Source organism: Dromaius novaehollandiae, chromosome 6 (genome assembly GCF_036370855.1).
Source record: "Dromaius novaehollandiae isolate bDroNov1 chromosome 6, bDroNov1.hap1, whole genome shotgun sequence".
In the NCBI taxonomy this organism is placed as follows: domain Eukaryota; kingdom Metazoa; phylum Chordata; class Aves; order Casuariiformes; family Dromaiidae; genus Dromaius; species Dromaius novaehollandiae.
The window spans coordinates 48029965-48053444 of NC_088103.1; the positions used below are offsets into that span (position 1 = coordinate 48029965).

The 23480-nt window shown below is 39.5% G+C and overlaps 1 protein-coding gene and 1 long non-coding RNA gene across 3 annotated transcripts; one reads left to right on the forward strand and one right to left on the reverse strand.

The window, feature by feature from the left end:
* Positions 1–649: 649 nt before the first annotated feature.
* On the reverse strand, positions 650–14301 carry C6H10orf143 (chromosome 6 C10orf143 homolog). Its single transcript, XM_064514407.1, has 4 exons — positions 14119–14301; positions 9610–9750; positions 9428–9493; positions 650–5662 (listed from the first exon to the last, which is right to left on the reverse strand). Exons 1-4 carry the CDS (start codon positions 14197–14199, stop codon positions 5633–5635), a joined length of 318 nt encoding a protein of 105 aa, XP_064370477.1. The 5' UTR covers positions 14200–14301; the 3' UTR covers positions 650–5632.
* On the forward strand, positions 14284–23124 carry LOC112992687 (uncharacterized). 2 transcript variants are annotated; one of them, XR_010389810.1, is made up of 5 exons: positions 14284–14455; positions 14688–20111; positions 21126–21167; positions 22399–22500; positions 22747–23124. It is a non-coding gene; the product is annotated as an uncharacterized LOC112992687 (long non-coding RNA). The 2 variants fall into 2 exon arrangements; XR_003261592.2 differs by lacking the exon at positions 21126–21167.
* Positions 23125–23480: the final 356 nt, after the last annotated feature.

Sequence of the window (23480 nt, forward strand, 5' to 3'; positions counted from 1 at the left end):
TTGTCTAGTCCGCCACACCGGACAGAAGCGCCCGAAGGACCAGTCTTGGTTCAGACTCCTGTGGTCCCACGAGGGCTGGGCAACACTTGATGTGCACCTGGAACGGAGATCCTCGGTTGGGCTGCTTCTGGAAGGAGCTGCTACACAGGCTCTAGAAGTGTGCTAAAAGCCGAACCCGTTCACAGTAAATGGCAACGGTTGGGGAATTTGCTTCAAAAATCACACTATATGAAGTAAAATGATCACCTAAATAAAGCTGTAAGTTGAAAGAGATCACAGCTTTGATTCACAAAGGTATCTAGGCACCTACCTTTCTACTGAAGTCTACAGGAACTTAGATCTAATCCTACAATATTCCAGCTAGCTGAGGAAAAACAGAATCTGGAAACAGAGGGAGAGGAACACTTGAAGAATACTAAAGCTTAACTCTATTAAACCAAACCTATAGAGGAATTACTTCATTTCAAAATATTGATTTTGCATATCATTCATATGTCTGGCCAGTGAGGGGGAAAAACTGTGTGGGCTATACTGTGGAAATGGCATTTTACATAATATGAACCAGAATCAGTTTTTATTTACCTTTATGCCTTGGTGTCTGCAGAACACAATTCAATTATTAATAGAATAACAAAAGAAAAACAGTCAATTTCATACTGTAGCCAAAGTGCTGTTTAATGATTCTGCTTTTGAGAGTAACAATTTACAAAATACAAAGTTAAAAATACTAGATTGTATCATTTTTACTTGATTTAAAAACAGGCTGTATGTCTAATTTACTATACACATGTAAATAAAGTATCACTCAAGTTACCGTGTGTACAAAGCATAGTATTAATATAAGGAGCATATAAAATTTATTAATAAAGAAAAATTCCATAGTTATTACAAGGTGAAGTCTTACAAAAATAATTTTGTGGTACTACTGCAGATCTGACGCAAATCTGCTTTGAAGAAATATTTACCGGACCAAACCTGTACTGCATTCATCTGTACCTATTACAAGAGCTTTATGATTCTGACTAACAACAAACCTTGAAACAAATGACAAATACAGTATACCTATTTTAAAAAATACCACTATTATAAGTCTTCAATATATTAAACTATTTCAAGTACAATTTATTTTCACACTGGCCGATTTATAAATGCACTCCTTACTACACTAGGGAAAAAAACACCCAAATACTTTCTAGCCCAAAGACTCACTTTAAAGTTTATCTAGAAATGTATGAACTCGTTTGTGAAAAATCAGGGATAATGATGATGTTTCTAAAAAGAACTGGCCAAAAATGTCAGTTAACACTTCAGAATGAATAGACTAGCATCCATTTGACCAGGACCAAAGAAAGCAAAAGCAATGATACACAGCAGATGCTGCTTTGCCCCATAAAGAAATGAAGAGCTGGCACATGGATTTAGATTCATGAAGTGAACACCACCAGTTACTTCACATTTAGAAACTTTACATAGAATATAATCAAATTTACATCTATACAGAGTATTTTATCAGCAGTAGCATTCCCAGAAAAGTAAGTAAAGTCTGGCCAAGTTTTTGTTAGGACTTCTGGCCTCATGTAATGAGCAGTAGTTCAGAACACTCAATAAAAATTACCCTTCCTCTCCCTCCTACCTTAAATTGCAGTTCTCACAGGCTTCTTAATTTTTCTTTTTCTTTTTTTCTTTTTTTTTTAATGTAAGCCAACTCAAGAAAAAAATAGAAAGGAGCTATTTTTAACAAATGCTAGACAGAGTATACTTATATCAGGTGAATTAAATGAATATAAGTATACACACACACACACTTGAATTCTAGTAGTACAGGAATTATTTCTTACATAGTAAAGACACCAGTGCTTAATAAAAATGGAAAAGTCAAGTTTAACAGTCTCCTGAGGGCCAATGCATTTTTATCAACTATCAACTGCGAAGACAAAAATGCCATTGGAAACTATCGACATTTTCAGTGTCTTTGTAATAGCTGATGTTCAAGGCTAACAGGCAAGAAATGAAGCAATGCCCACAACAAACCTGGTGTAAAATACTGATTTAGTGTACATTTAGAATGTTTCCACTCAACATGTCCCCTCTAGTCTAAGATGACTCTCTCCATGTGTTCACTATTAGTCACTAGAGCTTACAGGATGTTGAACAAGGTGATCTCAGTTGGCCCAGTCTGGTACTTTTGCAGTTAAATAACTGGGGAAAATTATCCTGGAAATTGAGAAGTTAGGGATGCAGAAGTTAAAACACTCATAAAATCTGGAGCAATAGAAAGATATAGACAGGTATCCTTCTAAATCTTTGCTAAGGAAGAGAGGCATCATACTTCTGTATCAAAAGCTGTTTTTGTGTAATCACTCTTTCATTGCAAGCTGTGTAACGATGCAGCAGAGATGGTAACTGCCAAGTATTTTTCATTCCTTTCCTGTACTAATGCATTTTATTTACACTCAGTGTAACTACATGACAACGGTAATTGGGATAGGCTGAAAATGAGGGGAAGTTAACTTTCCACTTCTTAATCTATTTCTACAGCCCTTTCTCGCGTTCATTCTCAAGACAGATTGTTAGGTGAATAGTTATTTTTTTAATTAAACATTATTATAGAATTGACCCTATTTCTATCCTATATGGTGTTCCTGGAGAATAGAAAATGTTATAGTAAAAAAAAAAAATTACTTGTGACAATTTTACTCACATTTACATTCTATAGTATAGCATTTAGATGTTCAAAATGTACTTGTGAATAACAACTACTAATCAGTTAGATTTGAAACCATTACATTTGCAACAATGTAAAGAACAGGCCCATGTTCATGTTGCAGATTACAGAGTAAAAGTAGTATAAAGCTCTATTTTGTTGAGCTGTATAGGTGCAGGAATCTCCAAGAACAGTTTTGAGTCACTGTGGACAGTGTAATAAAATATCTGCACAGTGTACAGTAACAATGAGAAGACTGATATTAAAAATTACATCAAAATCGAACACTAGTATGACTTCATCAGCCTTCTGTAACGCAGCCAAGAACTATGACCAATCCTGTGATTTATATAAGATGAGACTTCACAAAAACCAAATAACAGTTAATCTAAAAGGAGAATAATTAGAAGGAGTATGATATAAAAACTACAGAGACCATAAGGAAAACCAGTTGATTCTAATTTTTGCCATGTTCCCTACCTGATTAAAACACAGTAAGTTTAAAGCAAACAGAAAAAAATACATGCATCGGTCCTATCTGTAAATTCTTAACATGACAAAATTTGAATTGTTTAAACAGACAACATCCTTGCTTGATGATCCCCGTTTTAAAATTGATAACATGCTGCTTTGCTCTAATATGCTCTAGCAGAAAACTTCTCCATAATGGAGTCCAAGTCTACTTTTGATATTTTCTTCTTTGCCTATCCTAATTTTTGACTATATACTGTTCTACTCACCATTACTTGTCACACATTTTACTCAGTGAAACCTACCAGGTTTTGAGTCATTCTGCAGCAACTAACCTTTCAGATACTTTTTAGCCTTTTACCTTCAACCAGCTATTTGAGCTCTTACATATAGAAACTGATGTCTATCTGTTTTTTGGCTCCTATTATTACCTGTATTTAAAAAAAAAAGGTTTGGAAAATATAGTAAAAACAATGTGTCAATTTGTGCACAAAACAGTCATAATTATATTAGTATTATATTAGTTATTAATAGTCATTGTCATAGTTATAGTAGTAAGAAATATGTACTTTGGGAGTAAACAAGTCTCTTCAGAATACATTTTGTTGTATTACTTCGCACTAATTCATAAACTCTGATCTCAACATAGGGCAATTTGCTTTTGCACTATCATCTTTTCAAGCCAGGATAAGTTCCTTTATAGCTTGGATAGATACTACTGCATTTATCAATCTGTATTGGGAGTGGGAGGATTCAGGATGAGTTTCGTATCTTCAAGGTAACAGTGCCAATGCAACTTTTAAAAGCCATTGTGTTTCTTACAGACTTGGTCTTTGACCGGATTGTACTTTATTTTTTTTTGATTGAACAAAGTTTTGAAATGTTTGAAATATTTCACGCTCTGATTTATTTTCAATTAAACTAAAATTTATAATGGTTTGGAAGAATTTTTTTTTTCCTAACAAAACTGTTTGGATGCCAATTTATTGCAGCTCTGCTTTATAGACCGATTTTCTCATCTATCACTTATTTGAATTCAATGTTGATATGATATTAATTTATTTAGGAAGAGTATCTTCTTAATAACAGCCAACTCAGTGCCGGCTACAACTCCACACACAATATGGAAAGCATTCTAGGACTACGAAAAAAAGCTTCATCTAAGCATTCTATAGCCCGGTAAACCCTACCTTTAAAGACCTGTCACTAGCTTGTTGTGACTTTGGAGCTACCATTTTAATTTAAACTGGTTCCTAACTGCTCTCCAAACAGGAGAAGCCAAATGCTGTTACGCCAGCCATATCTGTTTTGGGTTGAACTGCACCTGAACGCTGAGCAGCAGCAGGGCACAGCTGTAGCTCAGCAGTTCTCCAGACAGTGGGGATGGCTTTCTTTGCAACATCTGGGAGGTCACAACAACTTGCGTCTAACGCAGAGGGGTAACATACTGCCTGCTGGTTCTGAGCTTTCGGAATGCTTCTGCCCGTCCCAGAGCATCCACTGAAATGTCAAACCCAAACACCACAACTCAGCTATCTCAGAAAGTCTAAAAATCTGAACATCTTTAAAAATTATATAGTCATAAATATTAGCAAAGTGTAGATGAAATGGTTCGTGGCAAGGCAAGCCAGTTAAATCATGCTGACTAACAAGTTCAAGACCTTTCAAACAAACAGTTTGGATCTAGTATCGCAATGATGAGAAAGAGAGATTCATGGAATGTCAGATGGTACCTTTAACAGCTTTGAGAACATCGCATAGAGCTGAATCACCGTTCATTTGCATTACAGAGTGTTGTTCAAATAATCTTGCTTCTTCTATTAACTGCTTACCCGCCACATTCACGCACTGCGTTTGTTAAAAAAAATAAAAGTTTAACATATAAGATACCTGAATTGGATGCATATTTTAATTTCAAAAAGCGTAGGCTTCAATAGGACTTTAACTGTCCTTTGTACAGGTGCAAAGCTGCACAGGTCTCTCTGTGAAACTGAAGAGAGTCCTCCCATTTCTGCCTGCTTATGTACAGCTCAGGTTCAACTGCAGGCCCTGTATCCATGTAAACGCAAGGATCACTCCCCAGATCTATCAGGGAAAGCACGTAAGAGAGACAGGAAAGTGTCTTGTATCAACACTGCCTTTGGCCCAGTCCCAGGTAAAGACTGGGCCAAAAGCCAAATCAACTAAACTATTCTAAAAAGTTAAACCAAGCTTAGCGTCACTTTTTCCCCACATACTGAGCTATCTTAAAAGCAGAAGTATTTTTCAAGTGTAAAAACAACGATATACAGAACAGTGCAATGAAAGAGTAACGCATACAGCAAACTGCTATATGCTTAATAACACACACAAATCCACGCCAGTAGTAGAATGGAGGTACAGATATCCAGCAGTACAGTGTTCACATGTGCATCCTTAGAATGCAAAGAGTGTTGCTGATTTGCCATCTCTCAATTTCTAGAAGCCCAGAATATGGTTGAAGTGTCCCTGAAATGACAAAGTCCCATGTCATTAAAAATCAGCTGATTAAAAACTTTTCTTAATTCTTTTAATAATGTACGTTTTCAAACTTTTTTTTAAAAAAAGAAACTGTGCAACAGTTCCACTAACAGCATCACCAACACTCCCTTTCTCCCTGAATAACCTGTGGACAATTACAAGAGTCTGGAGAGTAAAGGGAATTCTCAGTGTAATCTGTATAAGGAGCATGATTGCATTATGACTGTAGTTTTGCACATCAGGTTAAACTATGCCTACAAAGAATATAGGCAATTTTAGCATCATACAGGTATCTATAACACCAGATGTTTTACTCTATTTAACTACTAATTGTTTAAAGATTTTGAAGATAGAACAGAAATTTATTTTTGATTAGCGAATGTTATTTAAAACTTAAGTTTGCATTTGTTTATATCACATTTTAAAGTTCTGTATCAGTTTAAAAAATGTATTCACAGTATTACTTTTAAAACAAGAAAATTCACCTTCAGTTACCATGTAACACAGGAAAATCTTAAGAATGATGGCATTTCCCCCACCAAAATCCTACCTAGCTTCCTTCTTTTCTACTTAGCACTTCTTCTAAGTCCTTGCTTAAATAGTCAATATCATTAGTCCAACGAAAGCTTATAAAAATTCCAAGAATTGAAGTAGTACTCTTTTTTCAAGTTCATGTTTAATACAATTCTGTAATTCCTTCTGAAAGGTGGTAGTCATTAAATGTAGGTAACAAACCTAAAGATTAAGAGAGCAAACCATAATAATAATGATACTGCCTTTAAATACATATTGAAGTCCAAGGTACTTAGAGGAGTGAAACAGACCTGAATGTGTTCAGGAATGCCGATGCTAGTGAAGTTACTCACATTACCTATCAGCTCCATAAATGTTAGGACTTCCTGATGCAAAATACAATGCTGATGAGACTACCTACAGCCATGAAAAACTGTCTTGGTTGAACATGCTGTGTGTTTGACATGACCCAATTTGGATGCTTTATTTATTTGAATTTCCCTATCGTCTGTAGAAAACACAGCTTCTTATCAGAATTTTCACACTGTTATTGATTATGAAAATAAATGGCAACATTGTTAATCTTTTTCTGCCTGTAGGCTCCTCTCTCATGTTCATTTTGGCTGTTCCAAATGGTTTCCATGATGTGTTAACTACTGTGATAGTCTCCGATTTTCCTGAAGTGAAATTTTAACTTAAGAAAGTAATCTGAGCTAATACCAGTTTACTAAGCACTATCTGCTTAATATAAGCTTTGTATTATTTTAAGAATGAAATAATTTACTAATGTAGTTCCTAACAAATTTATCAAAGTATAACTATATCATTTGTTATGATGACTACAAACAACTGATTATCCAAAGAGAACAGAATGAACAAATCTATAAGATTAGTTCATTACTCGTATGTAGATAGTTATGAGCAAATTTATGCTCTGAATGCAAACACACTCACACAAGCCAGCTTATATCAAGATAGTCTTCTGAGCTCAACATAATGTGAACTCAGCTATACTGAAACATGATTCCAGCTGCTCCTGTCCTGCCTTCGTGTGGCATTATGTCCAAACTAGCAAACTTTCCTACCTGGAACTGGGAGCCAAAGAGAGCCTCTCTTCTCTGCAAGAGCAAGCTATCGGTGCAGAAGCAGTCATGTTTTTCTTTTATCTAGGTTAGAGAACTGAATATATACACTAACTTCCTTATTCCATTACCAAACATTCTATTTTAATCCTTAAACTCTAATCTGTATCTGACATGCTTTCCTGTAACAGACACAGATAAACTCGTTCTCTACTACAGGGCGCACAGATGAAACTCTGATTTCCATTGATTCAGTCATATTAAAAAAATCACCCTGCTTTGAGTAAAGCATTTTCCCACTTCAAGTCAATAATACGTGGCAAATCTAGCAAGGAGTCTAGCAGGTAGCTCTACAGGAGCTTCAGACTTTTATAGCAATAACTTCAGACAATGTACTGAAAGCACAAAAAGAGTCAAGTAAAAAAATGGTTCAGTTTTAAGGAACCCAATTCTTACTGCATAAAGCTAAGAAATTGTTTTCCTTAATTCTCGTAACTGTAGCTGATCTCGCCAACTAGAAAACATTTAAAGTGATCAGAATAAAAGCCATTCATTATACCAAACTTCAAAACATCAATGCTTGTGCAAGAGGTGAATTTTACCCTCCAAGTTATTTGGCTTTGTATTTTTGATCTCATGTTCACTAGTAAGTCATATGAAGAAGAATATTTCAGGCTAATCTGACTTACAATAGAAATGGTGTCATTTGAAATAAAGATATTTATACTCATGTTACATAAAACCAGTCACAACTTTCCCAAATTAACTGGTCACCACTATAGAAGAATTTTACAAACCATTATATAGGCATTGTAGTTCTGCAATAACAAAACTGGCTCCCAAATGTGCCAACTTGGGTTTCAGTCCCAAGATGCTCTTTAAGATCTCCATGCCCTCAAAGATGGTAACACATTTGAACAAACACATTTGAAAAGCTCAAACTTGGTAATTCAAATATGTGGCCACACAAATTTCTATATTCCTGGAGTCAGCCATGGATCTGGCTTCTATTTTGTTTTTACAGATGAGTAGAAATAAATCAATACAGATAGCAAATGTCTTTTTAGTCACAACGCCTGAATTATGAGAGCAATTGAAGTCTTATGGCATTCAATGGGAATTTTGCCATTAATTCCATCAGATCAAGGATTTTGCTATAAAGATTCAGTCTTTTTAAAGAAATGCACGGCATTCCCCAAACCTCTCCTTGTTTTTGACTCCCTAAAGAATCCCCTGTGATGGTTCAAAAGGATGCAGAGGATTCAAACAGAAGTTAATGGTAGCTCACAGTCTGAGAGACTTCCTAAACATTGGTTAGACAATTTGCACGAAAAATGAAACTGTAAAAACACCATAATCTCTTTCACTGTTTCCCAGACAGGATCCTTTGAAGGCTTTAGCTTTTTATCCTTGGAAAAAGACAGTGGTTAAGATCATCTGTTAGTGGGAGAGTCTAGTGCTACTGCTGCAGTATTATGACATATTACCTTGTGCCAAATCACAGCTGTGATTACAGCCTACATAAATACACAAAAAAGAAAAAAAAAAAGTAGATTTTAATTAGCTTACTTGGTTATCAAGAGAAGCTTATTTGTAGCAGCACAGAACTCAGCACTATTTAACTGTCCAGGTACTTACCTTGTTTTTCAGAAAACTCAAGTTGTCTGTGCTGAGTTCTGATTGCCATCGGTTCTTTAGTTAACTAGTTTAAAACTAGTGTGAGTATGTCTACAGTGTAATATTTTTAGGCTGCTATTTTTTGGCAACGAAGTATTGAGTTGGAGGGAGGAGGAAAAAAAAGAGATAGAATGGAATTTCTGAATATTTTATCATTATCAGATAAATCAAGAAAGATAAAAAGGGGGTAGAGGAAGTTGTATGTTATTGTGGGCTTTAGTTACTTCCTAAACTCTGCTTTTTAGAGTGAATTTGAAAAATGTGTTTGCAGTCTCTATATTTTCCAACTGATGCTGGAAACATATTAGCTTGTACTCTACTGGCATACTTCAGAAGCGCTAAATCAATCTGCCTTCTTTTATTTACATGCTTTATTCCCGAGAAATGTAATTGCGGTTTTTATTAACTTTATGTTTTATGGATCTAATACTTAAGAACAAGTCTATCTTTTATGTCATGGAAAGAAGGTTAATACACTTACAGATTCTCCAGCAATACATCTTGGGCAAGGCTGGGCAGTACCTCTGCTTCCATGGTTTTCAAAAATCTAATTAACAAAAACATATCAAAACCATCAAAAAGCAATTACTTGCAATTTTATTATAAAACATATTTTAAATATATTCTTCTAATAAATAGACAATGTTGACAATGTAAACCTACCATTGAATCTTGATGTGTCTTTGCAGCTTGAAGAACACAGTCAGCGGAGACTTTCTGTTTAGAATCCAGCTCCATAGCACAATCAATGAAGCAAACATCAGCCTCACTTGGAATGGTTTCTAACTGCTTGCATACTCGCTTCTGAAAGAATTAAAAGCAATATTTACATATCTTTGCAAGGTATAGGCCACTGAGTACAAGTTTTTAGTATTCTTATTGTTTATGACTGACAGACATCTCCCATTCTGCTGGAATATCTTGTATGTAGAATAAGGCCTAGCAGACACTACTACAGAACTCAAAAATTTCAGAGCTAACTCTGTGTCTCACGCAGGATAAGCAGGGAAGTCTGTAGATAACACTAAATGTCTCCGTGCATCACTTACATAAAATGGGTATAAAATGCCACTGGGAAAGGAAGATGCAAGGATACACTTCACCATGCATTAGTGTATAATTTAGAATGTGGCTTATCAAAGGAGCAGATCATGGGAAGCTGTGTGAAACAGCTAATTAAAACAAGGAAGCAGAAGGAAAACCCTGAAGCCAAGTCAGACAGTTTTGAAGACATATTTTGTAATGATTTCTTTACATCTTTTTCTGAATATCATCACCTTTTTAAAGCTAATGCTATAAAATAAGTTAACTTCCTACTTTTCACTTGATCTGTTGTCTAGTCTGAATGACTTTTGAATGATCGCATATCAAAAGCACTCAACCTCCAGAGAACAGGTTATCCTAAACAGGGATGTCTTTCTCACTTCCCAATACAGGATTGAAGGTCTCCAGAAAGTACTGCTTTAGCACTCTGTAAGAACCTGTTTAGGAAGCAGTAAGGTTGAAGTGCAAGTCTGTGGAAGAGATCTTCCAACAGGAAACCTTACGTAGCCTATCCTTGACTTGTGACTGCTATCCAAGGCAGTGGGAGGACTACCCAAGTCCCAGGGTCTCCTTGAAAGTGTAGCATCAAATTAACAGAATAAGGGAAATTTTCAAAATGACGCAGGTATTTCAGGGTTTGGCTCTTGACAGAATTCCAAAGAGATATAGATGTTTTTGGTTTTTTTTCTGATACCTTTCTGTACAAACTTTGTTTTAGGAATAACAATATTCGATCTCTTTTGCAAGCATACAATTTCACAGGCAGAAGATGAGTTGCCACAGAACTAACAGACTACTGAAGCACGGAAACTAAATTTAAAATTTGAGTACGTTATGTAAAAATAAAATGAATCAATACAACAGGAACCTCAGTGGAAAACAGTTGAAACAAGAACAGTGTGAAGGAATACAAGATATTTGTATGGGAGGTAAATCAAAAAGTGAAATATGTATTGTAGTAAGAAAGTGAATAATATAATAACAAAAAGTCTGAGAAAGTCCTCTAAAGATAGACCGCCCTCCACTGGGAAAACATTCTCTTGCCTTTGTTGCTGCAGAACTCGTCCTTTATTAAAAGCTACAGCATGGTGGTACAGCAGCATAACTAGCAAGATGTGTGAGATGAAGGAGAAAAGGAAAAAATGATTTACTGCCATACATCAGAAAAAATTTGGCTTGTTAATCTTGCATCCTTAGCTCTGCTGGATACCTTTACACACAGGACAATGACAGTAGCCTGCAGATATTCCCCATTGTTAGCACCCAACTCCCTACCGAAAGAGATGCAGATGGACTGGGAAAGCAAAACACACATGAGCGCCTGCAGGTCTTTGTCCTGGAAAACTGCTTGCAGGGCAGCCCAGAACAAGCTGTCTGAATAGCCCTAGCCCAGAAAAGGTTTGACTCTTTACTGGCCTCTGAACCCAAATGCCTTAAAACCAATGCAACACCAATGAGCAATGGTAAAATAAGTTTCTGAAGCACAGGCAAATAACTGTATTAGTATACAAAAGACAGAAATCATATATACACATATTTAACATACAGGAGGAGCTGTGGGAGAGAAGTCTAAGGAATCTTTCCCATGTACAACAGCCATTAGCACGGAACAGGACACGGTAGCAGCACTGAATAAGACCATGATTAAGAGAGGCTATTCAAAGCAGTTGTCTCCTAAAACAAAAACCAGTCTGGCCCTGTTTGCGTCAGTTAGCGGAGCCGAGGTCTGCACTCCCACACATGGTGGTTGATTTAGTGATAACATTTCGCAGGCCAACGAGGGTGTTTGTAATGACATTAAGTCCCAGTACCAACAATAGCATAAAACCCCAGAAGGACATAACCCCAAGGAGAAGAGTGACAAGTATTCTGATGTGAAAACTGAAACGTGCAAAACTGCGTACAGCATTGTGTAAAATATAAAATAAAGCAGTTTACCTCCATTGCCACTAGGGCTCATGCTATCAGCTAAAGTCTAAAAAAAAGAAAATATTTTCAATTACGCAGTTAAAAAATCCCTGCACCACAGTGATCAGGTACTATAAGATAAGGAGCACAATTAAGTTACTACGCATCATCTCTACAACGAAAAAGGTTAAGCACAGGTGTTTCACCTCACATTTGTGATAGTACATGACTACTGCAGCTCAACTGCTCACTTAACTCATTAAGTCATGATGACTCTACTGTGTCTGAACTGAAACAACTGCTGTTATGAAAAAAATTCTCCGGTGTAGCATTCTCTATATAGCAAATTTACTGAATTTTAATGTGCAAAGTTCTCTTTTTAAAGCTGCATTGCAGATCTTGACTGAGATATTCTGCTGTCTACAGAGGCAGTGACAGCAATTCTGAGCTGCTATCTGTCATGGAGATTGAGAGAAGAATTTTATCCCGTCTCCAGAAAGCCCTCTCATTAATGCTTTTCTTAGCAGACAAAAGGCAATTCTTGAGCCAGAAGAAAGTTATTATTTGGCTGTCTAACCTCAAAAAAGGGAGAAAGACAGGTTTCTCCTTTCCTGTGTAAATGAATTAAGTCAGAACTTGAAAGTTCACTGAACAGTTTTTCTTCTTTACCTGTAAATAGTATTTCTCTGATAAACAAGGTTAGCCCCTAACTAGATAGATTTTTGCTCATGTCACACACGTGCAGTCACGATCAAGTAACGGTAGGGAAGAGCATGAACACCAGCACAAGTTGTCCCGGAGCTCCTGTTAACTCTCTCAAAGGCTTGGCACTTATTAGGAAGAGAAATGCTTACTAGCTGGCAGAGGAGAGACAACTTGTTGGAATGAATCTGATTAGAGAAATATATGCACACAAGCGTGGATAAAATGGAAAACCCCTGCTCTGGGAGTACAACATATAAACTTAACACACTGTCCTTCTGAGCCATCTCCTGGAGCTAGGGCAGCAGGAAATAAATAGCATTAATAACAACAACTGCTAAGAGGAATACCAGCCAAAAAAAGAAGCGATGCTTGCTCAGTGAAGGCGCACGCCTACTCCGCATTAATCCCTCACGCGCACAGCTCTGTGGCAAAGTATTTCAAACTCCCGCGGGGTCTTAATGCACCTAACGCACATCCCCGCGGGAATCCCCGCCAGCGGCGCTGCTACCGCGCGCTGCCGCCTCGCCGCCTCCAGCCCGCGGCGCTGCCCGGCCCGGCCGAGCCCCCGCCGCCCGCGGAGCGGCACCCGCGAGAGCCGAGCGCGGGTGCGCAGAGCCGCGGCCCCGCCGCCGCCGGGGAGACGGAGGCTTCCGCGCCGCCGCGCCAACGGTCCCAACGGCTGCCCCGCACCCCCCGCTGCCCCCTCAGGGCCAACGGTCCCAACGGCTGCCCCGCACCCCCGCTGCCCCCTCAGCGCCAACGGTCCCAACGGCTGCCCCGCACCCCCGCTGCCTCCTCAGCACCAACGGTCCCAACGGCTGCCCCGCACCCCCGCTGCCCCCTCAGCGCCAACGGTCCCAACGGCTGCCCCGCACACCCGCTGCCTCCTCAGCACCAACGGTCCCAACGGCTGCCCCGCACCCCCGCTGCCTCCTCAGCACCAACGGTCCCAACGGCTGCCCCGCACCCCCGCTGCCCCCTCAGGGCCGACGGTCCCAACGGCTGCCCCGCACCCCCGCTGCCCCCTCAGCGCCGACGGTCCCAACGGCTGCCCCGCACCCCCGCTGCCCCCTCAGGGCCAACGGTCCCAACGGCTGCCCCGCACCCCCGCTGCCCCCTCAGGGCCAACGGTCCCAACGGCTGCCCCGCACCCCCGCTGCCCCCTCAGGGCCAACGGTCCCAACGGCTGCCCCGCACCCCCGCTGCCCCCTCAGCGCCGACGGTCCCAACGCCACCTTCCCCCCTCGTGCTCCCCCACGGCCAACGGTCCCAACGCTGCTTCCCCCCGGTGCCCCCTCAGGGCCAACGGTCCCAACGCTACCTCCCCCCCGCGCTGCCCCCTCAGCGCCAACGGTCCCCGCGCCGCCGCCTCGGCCGCCCGCGCTCCCGCCAGCTAAGAGCAGGGCCGCGCTGCTGGGGCCGCCCGGCCGCCGCCGCCGCCGCTCCGCCGGCAGGTCCCCGAGCACCGCCCGCCCCCCCCGGCCCGGCCCGGGCGCTCCCGCCGCCGGCACTCACGCGCTCCGGCTCCCCCGGCTGCGGCTCGTGCGCGCGCAGCGCCGCCCGCCTCGGCCGCCCGGGCAGCGCCAGCGCCTCCATGGCGGCGGCGGCCGCCGGCCCCGCGGAGCAGCGCGGCGGGCCGGGCCAGGCCGAGCCGGCCCCGCTTGGGGCGGCGCCGCAGCCGGGGGCCGGGCCGGGCCGCTGCGGCCTCCCCGCCGCGCAGCCGCGGAGCCCTGTGGCGGCTGCAGGCCGCGTGGGGCTGCTCCCGTTTCGCTGCTCTTCTGAGGCGTTTACCTTCCGCGGCCGCTGCGCGGGGCGGGCCCGGCCTTCTCGGTGCTGTCAACATGCAGAACAGGTTATTTGCTTGTAAAATGTTCCAGTGCGTGGCGCAGATCTGCGCACAAGACATTATCGCACGCAAGCCTTGCGCAACCCTTCTGCAGTTTTTATTTTACCGATAATTACGTGCCTCCCGGGGGTAATGAATGTCAGTGGCTCTGTCTCAGCAGGCGGGGTTTGTCCCGTCAGCTTTCCAGCTTGCTTTTGCTCCTGCTGCATTACAGTAGTTTGTTTTTTTCTTTTTACAGTGAAAATCTGACGTTTTCTTCAGCAACATCAGTATTCAGCCCAGCGTGATCATTTCTGTGAATTCGTGTTTCATCTCTGTAACTTCCCGAGTGTTTCTGAAGTTGGTAACAGAAGAACTAAAAGTTGGGAAGGAAATTTTGAGTGGTCTTCACATATCAGGTGATCCTGTATGTTCCTCTCCTTTCAATGCTGCAGGAGGCTGGAATGGTGTCTTGAATGCAGGTAGCTTTTATTCTTCGCTTTGAATTTCTCTCATTTTTGAAGGTATTAGGACAAAAAGAAGATACTACCTGAGGCCTTTGTGTGTTTGTGTGTGCATAACTCCGTGTAACTTACGGTCTAATTTCTGTGCCTCCAAGCTGTGGGAATGCCATAGCACCAAAGAACAAAACCCACCTGGAAGTATGAGTTTGCCTGCATTAGGGTAAATGGAAAACTTTAAAATGGACACAGTAGATTAAAAAAAAAAGCGGTGAGAGACCTAACCAGGGAAGCGGAAAAGGCTCGCTCTGTTTATGTGCAGCCCAAAGAAAGCATCATGAAAGATAAAGCACAACCTAACCTGTTTTTTATTTGCAGCAGTGTAAGAATGTGATCAAGGTTGTTGCCAGCATTAAGTAGATCTTGTTCTGTAATTAGGTGTTTTCTAAAGGAGTAAGCCTCCTTTAAAGTGCCGCAGAAGATTAGGAGCCAGGTGGAAATTATAGATATAAAATTACCCAGGCCCAGTATCACGCGTGTTACCAGTGCAAGGAATCAAAAGTTCACTTTTTAAATATGGCCCACTGGGTTGAGGAGCAATAGCTGAACACGTTGCAGGCAAGAAAATATTGATGTGGTTCCCTTTTTTTTCTTGGAAACTGTCCTTCTCTGAAAGAAACATTCAAATGCCACGTGCTGATGCACTAAAGAACTCTGAATTATGGTGTAGTTGTAGTGTGAGCAGCGCTGAGAGCAATGACTACGACGTTAGGATTGGGGACCTCAAGTCAGATACCTTTGTCTACCTGCAAACATTCCCATAAATGAATGTCAGGGACTTACTGCTCGCGTGGTGTCATCTCCACTGGTTGCTGCGTATTGTTCTTTTCCTGTTTAGTAAAAGTGACCCCGTAGGTGGAGGTGGAAGGCTATGGAGCGGTCCAGAAGTTGTACCTCCAGTCAGCAAGGCGGTGTAAGTAAGGCTGCACTGTGGCTTTCAGCAGTATGGTTTCTCTGCTAGTGAAGAGCATGCTACGGTATTTATTCCTGTAACTTTTTCTGAGCATTTCTGGCTCTTCCCTGCTCTTGGATGCACAAGGGAGCACATAACCACGGGCAGCTTTATATTTTTTTGTGTTAACAAATACATTCAGACAACTATATAAACCATTTTAGCTTCCTTTTCCAGCGTACGTGTGCATGTGAGGACACAAAGTGCTCCTTCTCAGAGGGGACTTTCCCTTTCCTTTGCAAGGTGATGGTTTTGACTGCTAATATGGTGCACCATTGTGTCTAAGCCTTGGACAAAAAAAAACAGTCAAAAGCATTGTGAAATATATTTTTTAATAGCTGAGCATTCAAGCATGCTCCAAAATGTGCCCAAACTGAAAAGTCAAGAGGCTACTAACAAGTGATCTGTATCTTTCATATGGCAACATCAACCCATTGTACATAATCTAAGGTTGTCTCTGGTTGTTTTTACTTCTGTAGTGTTTTAACAATATTTAATTAGCTCAATGCTTATTAACAGTAACTCCAATTACCATTTTTATCCTTATTTTAAAATTTAGATTTTGGTTCATTTTTTCCTATGCTTATAATTGTGACAGAGCTGTAAAGAAAGTAGGGCACAAATCCATAGTCTTCATTTGTTCTGCTTCTTAATAAATTGTATTTTTAAATGAAATTAAGGTTATTTTTCTTTCATCTTCCCAGCATGATGTAGATTTCTTTTTTGGACCAGAATGACATGAGGTTTATTCAGACAAGATAGTTTTCCATGTCATAGTCCTTGTGGCTTATCAGCTTTATTCCTTTCTCTTTTTTAGAGTGTTTTTTTTTTTCAAATGAAAATAGCTTTTTTTCTCTTGAATATAATGATATATATATCATATATATTCAAGGCATATATAGGCAGTCCTTTAGCAATACTATTATTCTTATTCCATCATTTTAAATAAATGGACAAGGTTTTATTTGCGGGTAAGAAAATGGAATAAGAATGACTTTATAGAACTTGACTTTTTATCCTTATTATTGCTTTTCCATTGCATGTTAAGAACACACAATTTAAAAGCTATTCATTTCCATACTTATTCCAGATTAAGTCACATGAAAATATCTGAGTTTCAATGTGAAAATGTCCAGTTTCCAAACAGACTCTTCTGGAAGCATCCGAGGGTCATCTTCTAATTCCCACCCATGATAACACAATACCAGGGCGTTAGCACTGGTTTGGAGCTGGGACCTGCCTTCACAAACTGCTTAGGCATTCCCGAAAGGAACGGATTCCACCTTCACATTTGCTCTGAAAACAACCAACAAAATCCTCTTTTCTAGAGGATTCTCGAGGTGTGACCAAGCGGGATTCAACAGTGCTCGGCATGCACTGGTGCTCTGCGTCCCAGATGCCAATTAGAGCCCTTTGTTTTGCTTTTCGTGGGTCTTGGCGCCAGCACAGACCGATATCCTCAGTCTGGAGGGTGTGATACGCTGCCTGTCTCTTCTGCCCTGCTGAACCAAACTATTCTGCAGGAGAGCACACGGATTGTCAGGTTATCCCTGGCATCCCTCCTAAGAGCTTATTCTTCACCAGGGATCCAGTTGTACTTACAGTATATTCTCTATTATGTTCTTTGAGCCTGAGGGTGTATCACAAAAAATAATCCACACATTCTTTTTTTTAATTTAGCATTTGACATGCCTGATAGCAAAATAACCCTAAATCTGGGTAATCCAGTTTGCAGAACATCTGAAGCAGAAGTCTTTTTGGAGTCTGAACCAAACCCAAATCTATTCACATCAAATCAGATTTATTTAATTATTTCAAAACCACTTTCCCATTCCACCCCCAGAGTCTATTTACGCTTCTTGCCAGTATAACTAGCATTGTTAACTGGCTTCCCGTTTAAACTCACATGCTTAGAACAATGGGATGCACTATAAAATGCATTCATTTTGTGATACATCCATCTAAATGTGTCAGCGTATGGCAGGGGGTCCTTTTTTGCAGGTGCAAGATTTGGAAATGTCAGTTGCATTAGAAAAGCTTTTTCTGACATACAAACTTCAAAGTTTAAGTAGTATCTATCTAAGCAGGATTAATATTAGTTCTTTCCCTCCATGGATATTTTGCTGAATAAGAAAAAGTTTAGCTTTGTAAAGGGTACAAAAACCTTGCAGGTTTTCGGAGCTCACTTTAGTAAGTTGCAAAACATATTCATACACACCAGAAAAGGGTAATCTTGTAAAGTGACTAATTGTGTGTGCTGTGAAGATTGTGTGGCCTGAAGTAAAAATGCAAATGGTACAATTGTGAGATTTAAGCAGTTTACTAACAAAGGTAGAGGAGAGATAATTTACAAACCTTTTCAAGACCTCTTGGGGACTAAATGGCTAGGGATGACAGAGATGTTAATTCTTTCTGTGGATACATCTCCAGATACAATGTCTTATGCTTTCAATTAGACCATATCTGGTATTAACTTGACATAAGTAAACTCACAAAACCAAGAGTAAAGCTTACGCTGCGTAAGGCAGCATGAGACAGGTGTATGGTAAGAAGTAGCTTGTTGTCTGCCCGCATAGTACCGGGGCAGGAGCAGGTGAAAGTTACAATACTCTATCTTTAAAAAATCAAGCCCTTTCCTGATTTTATTGTACTCAGTGTTGTGGGTGACATACTGCACTACCCGTTTCTCTTTTGTTTTAGTGCAGGTCTTAATATGTAGTGCTAGATAAGAGAACAGGGCAGATATCCTTATCAGGGTCTCGGACACTAATTCCCGAGCCTGCGTTCTGCCGGTGACCTGACGAAGAAAAGCTCCGGCAGAGGAGCAGAGATTTAGTTTGTTTGTCAGAGGTAGCTTGTTGCCATCTACAGACTATCAACCGTCTTCACAGTTGCTAAACTCATAGTCAGACCTTTGCCTCTGGGCATTTTATGACTTTTATCTGGAGTAGTTTGCCCTTTTTTGCATCATACGTAGAGGAATTACTTTGTATCACCCCCAAAATCACATTCTCAGTTGTGGCGTTGTTGCATTCTTTTGAGAAACTGAGGGCTCATAGGTCTATGTTTTAGCATTAAAGAAGTACCCCCTATGAACTAGTCCCATGAGATTTCTCTCGATGCATGATCCAAAAACTCAGCAGACTGTTTTTGGCAAGGACTGCTCCTTCTTTCATCTCTCACTCACCCTGTTCTTTCTTTGTAGGACTAACTTCCTTTTCTTTGTCACTGCACAGGCATTTTCTGGCTATTGGTTCTACATCATGGTCTTCAAAGACCTCCAGTCCACGAATAGCTGTACCTTTATTTTCATTCTTCTCTCTGTTTACTCAGGAATTTTCCCATTTCTCCATTAAGCTCAGTTGCTAAATGTTTCTCTATGCTTTCTCTATTGTTCTTAACTCCTTCCATCATTTTGTGTGGTACCAGGTAACTTGAGAAAGAATTTACCATTAGTAAATAGATGTAGTGATCACAAACCTGTCACGCCTTCCAGCCTGTTTCCTCTTACGTCTTGCTGAGTGCTGCTGGAGAAACCCTTACGACTGCGGGAACTTCTGCAATTACAGACATTAGGTCTGTATCCTTAGGCCTTAGACTGGAACCTTAATTTTGCTTTTTCCCTAGATGAAAATATCAGTATCTCCACATTTGCTGTATTTCTTGCTAAATTTCCCCTCTTTTTGTCTTATTCTGCGTATACAACTCTTACTGACATTTTCATTGAGAAAACTAGTGATCTCTCACAGCTTTTTTCCATTCCTATTATACTGAGCCCGGACATGTCTTAAAGTGAATTCCTGTTCTTTTCAAGAATATTTGGAGTTTTTTTTTTAGTGTTCACACAACACAACATCTTCTTCACCCAAACCTATACATTTTCAGAATATAAGTGTTTTTCATTTGATCTTGTGTCATGCATCCAGAAGTCCACGTATAATGTCTTTCTCTGTATTTTTGCTTATCATTAAAAGTTTTCTCAGACTCTGTTACGGTATCTGTTCTTACCATTGTCAGTACCCTCTGCCTAGCTCTTCTTGCCATATCATATTACCACAGCTAAGCATTTTTTTTTTCTGATCATGTTCAAGCCACCCTCAACTCCCTGGAATAAAAGGGAAGAATAAAACCCCCTTATATGAACTGATGTGAATGGTGGGAAGATGTGGTTGCACACTATGTACTGAATCTCACCTTTGCTTCAGTCCAGGTAGGTTTTTGTCCTTGAATATCTCTTGCTACATGAATAAACGATTCTGCCTTGATTTATAAGGATTTTTTAAGGAAGGAAAGATCCCTGTGTGATAATCATGTCACCCAATAGATAAGGCTCACAGTCAAGGGCCCTCATGAAAAACTAATACTCAAAAATAAAATAATTTTATCAATAAAAGTAATCTATTTTAATATAGATTTTGTCTTTGAATGGAACCACCATTTCCCTCAAACTGTGTTTTTTTCCTAGGATCAATCTTAATTTGTACAGTCCTGTAAATCCCACGAGTTCAGACACTTAAGAAGCTATTTTTTTGCAAGCATCAACAAAAATATACTATTCTTAATCACTTTGAATAAATGAGATGCCAAATTTGTGCATAATAAAAAGTCTTTTGGAGCAAAGGGCAGACTAGATTCCCCAAAGTATAGCTGGTGATATATCAGAATAGAGAAAGGCTGTAACCAGATAAAATAAGAAAAGGTGTTACTTATGTACATTCTAAAGCTGTTTATTTTTATTTTACATATGCTGCTATACCTGTACTGATACATAATATTTCTGTATAAAAAATAGCTTGTGTATATCTTGAATACTTAGCAACTTTCAGCTACTTTAATTTCTTTAAACTGGAATTATGTAGTATCTCTACTGTCTCTTCCATCTTTGTCTATGCATGGGTCAGGAAAACAGTATAAAGCACCAGTAACTTTTCTGCCACACATAAAGTAGTGTGTTCAGGGATTGTATAGAACTAGAATTATGCTAAAACACATCAATATTTTATGGGAAATTCCCAGCTTGAATATAATCAGACCTGTGCCTGTAAGGAATATCCATTTCAGTACTTCAACAGAGTGCTGTAATATAGTTATTAGCAAATGTAAAGCCAATACACAATTCTTTTGTAAACTAATGTATTCAGGCAGAGCAAGAAAATATTAGTGGCACTCCAGAGCATCCATGTCACTTTAGCTCTGCTGCATCTTCAGCTTTTGTTTTATCCAGGTTTGGGTATTGCCTCTGTAATCAAGTTCTTTGCAACTTGAGGTGAGTAGTAGATCAACTGGGCACTGTGGGAGGTTTGCCAGATTAATTTGGCCTGCTGCCTGTTGTTCAATCTGGAGTCGTTGAAGCCCTGGTTTCCCTGGGACTGTGCTGCCAAATACTCCATATGGGATGCCCAGAAATATAGCCTAATGTTAGGGAGATTTAGTTCTCCTATGTCTCAATGGGCCTATACGTTTTTAACAGCAATCCTTGTTTTTACCTTCCAAATGAACCTTGAAAAGGTCTTGTGAACCTTACTAAAGAATGAGGTTTTAAATTACCTGACATAGCTGTAGTTGACATAGGCTACAGAGGAAGACATTTATTTTGAGAAGTTACATCCCACAGGTGACGTAGGGTGAGTCATTCTTAAAATATAATTGTGTCATTTAGCTTTGGCCTGCAGACTGGAGAGTACTTTAGCCCTCAATTCCATACTGGGGTGATTTGAACAGCATATAGGCTACTATCATGAGTTGAATTCCTTTGCAGCAAAAAAGTAGCTTCATTTGTTCAAAATGGGTTAAGCAATGGGACCAACAGTATGGAGAATATCTGACTTATTTACAAGAGGTAACCAGACTATAACACCGTTTTTGTACTATTGCAAAATTTACAGTCTTTTCCAGTAATATAGATCTATCTATAATACATCAATATTTATTAGATAAAAACAGAGTGAACATTTTGCATGGTACCAGGTAACTTAAAAGGAGAAAGAATTTGCCAAGAGTAAATAGATTTGTTTGTGGAATTACATATTGTAGTCTTCTTAGACTTACTATTAGAATTACATGTATAGTCCTATGTCATAACATTACGTCCTACGCCACTCTACACAATCTAGTGCCTTTTATTAGTCATGGAACAGGTGCAATGGAGGTTATATGATATTTGCTCTATGTTATAGGTTATTTAATATGTGAGTGTTTTATGATCTGAAATCAAATAAAATCTGGGCAATCTGTAGGACATACTTGTCTAACAGAACGAATTTGGATTTCAAGCCAAAATTATGTTCTTAGGTTACTCCAAATAAACATCAAGCAAATATCAGTGGGTTTTCCTTGTTTTGTGACTGAAAGGAACACTAATTTTTGAAAGCTCTGAAACTCAGCAAATTACAATGTAAAATCTCAAATATACTTTCCGCAAAGATTTTCTGTTCTTGCAAGTTTTTGATTATGTATTTTCTGTTAGCTTAAAATGACAGTTCTTTTGGTGCATTTAGGTAACTTTTATGAATATTGGCTTTATGGACTTCGGTGATAAATGAGGAGATACACAGAATCACACTTTCTTCCCTCCACTCATCTGAAATCATCTGAGAGAGGTAGTGATCAGTAAACAGAACGGACTTTCTCCTTCTTATATGCCTGAGAAACAAAGAATTTAAAAGAATTGCTGCTTTTATTGCAATACCAGTTAAGATAAACAAATACCTGTTAAGGTGAACCAGTTGTGGTGATCTTGCTTTATGATCCATGTATTTTGTTTAGGATTTTGTTAAACAATTTTAATTTATTGAAAAAGGCATTTCTAATTTTTTTTTTCTCTTTGATGTTCAATTAATAAACAGTGAACCGAGGAAAAGTCAAGAAAACTGTTTATCGAATTTTTCAACTCTTAACACACTGTCCTTCTGAGCCATCTCCAGGAACTGGAACAGCAGGAAATAAATAGCTTTAATAACAACAACCGATAATAGAAATACCAGCCAAAAAAAAGAAGTGATGCTTGTTCAGCGAAATACCGCTTCATACTATGAAAGTCTCTGTAGAAACTCACTGTCTCTGCTTAGATTTAGAGTGGTCAAGGGACAACCTTAAAGCTGATACTACATTTTATTGGCCTGATTCACTGTGTTAATTGTGAAACATGCTGAGTCAGTAGAATCATTAATAGTATATTTTGGATAAATTTCTATTTTGCTTGTTGATATTTCAGATAAGATATTATTGATGATAAATATATAAGATTTTTAAGTTAAATTTAAAAGGACAAAAGACATTCTTCAGGGTGCTTTATGATCATCTGTTTAACAGTATGGGGGTAAGATGCATAGCATTTTGGTTTAAGGTTTTTATTTTCTTTCTGCATCAAAAGGACGTAAGCATTATTAAGACAAAACAAAACAAAACATTCACTCTTATCCCGTTTCATTTCCCCGTGATACGGTTCCTCATCGCTGGCGTAATTCCAGCTCCAGTGCCATGAACTGCAATGGCTGCATATTTTTTTTTATATATATACATACATACATATATACATGTATATACACACACACACACCCGCCTCGCCACTGCGGAGGGC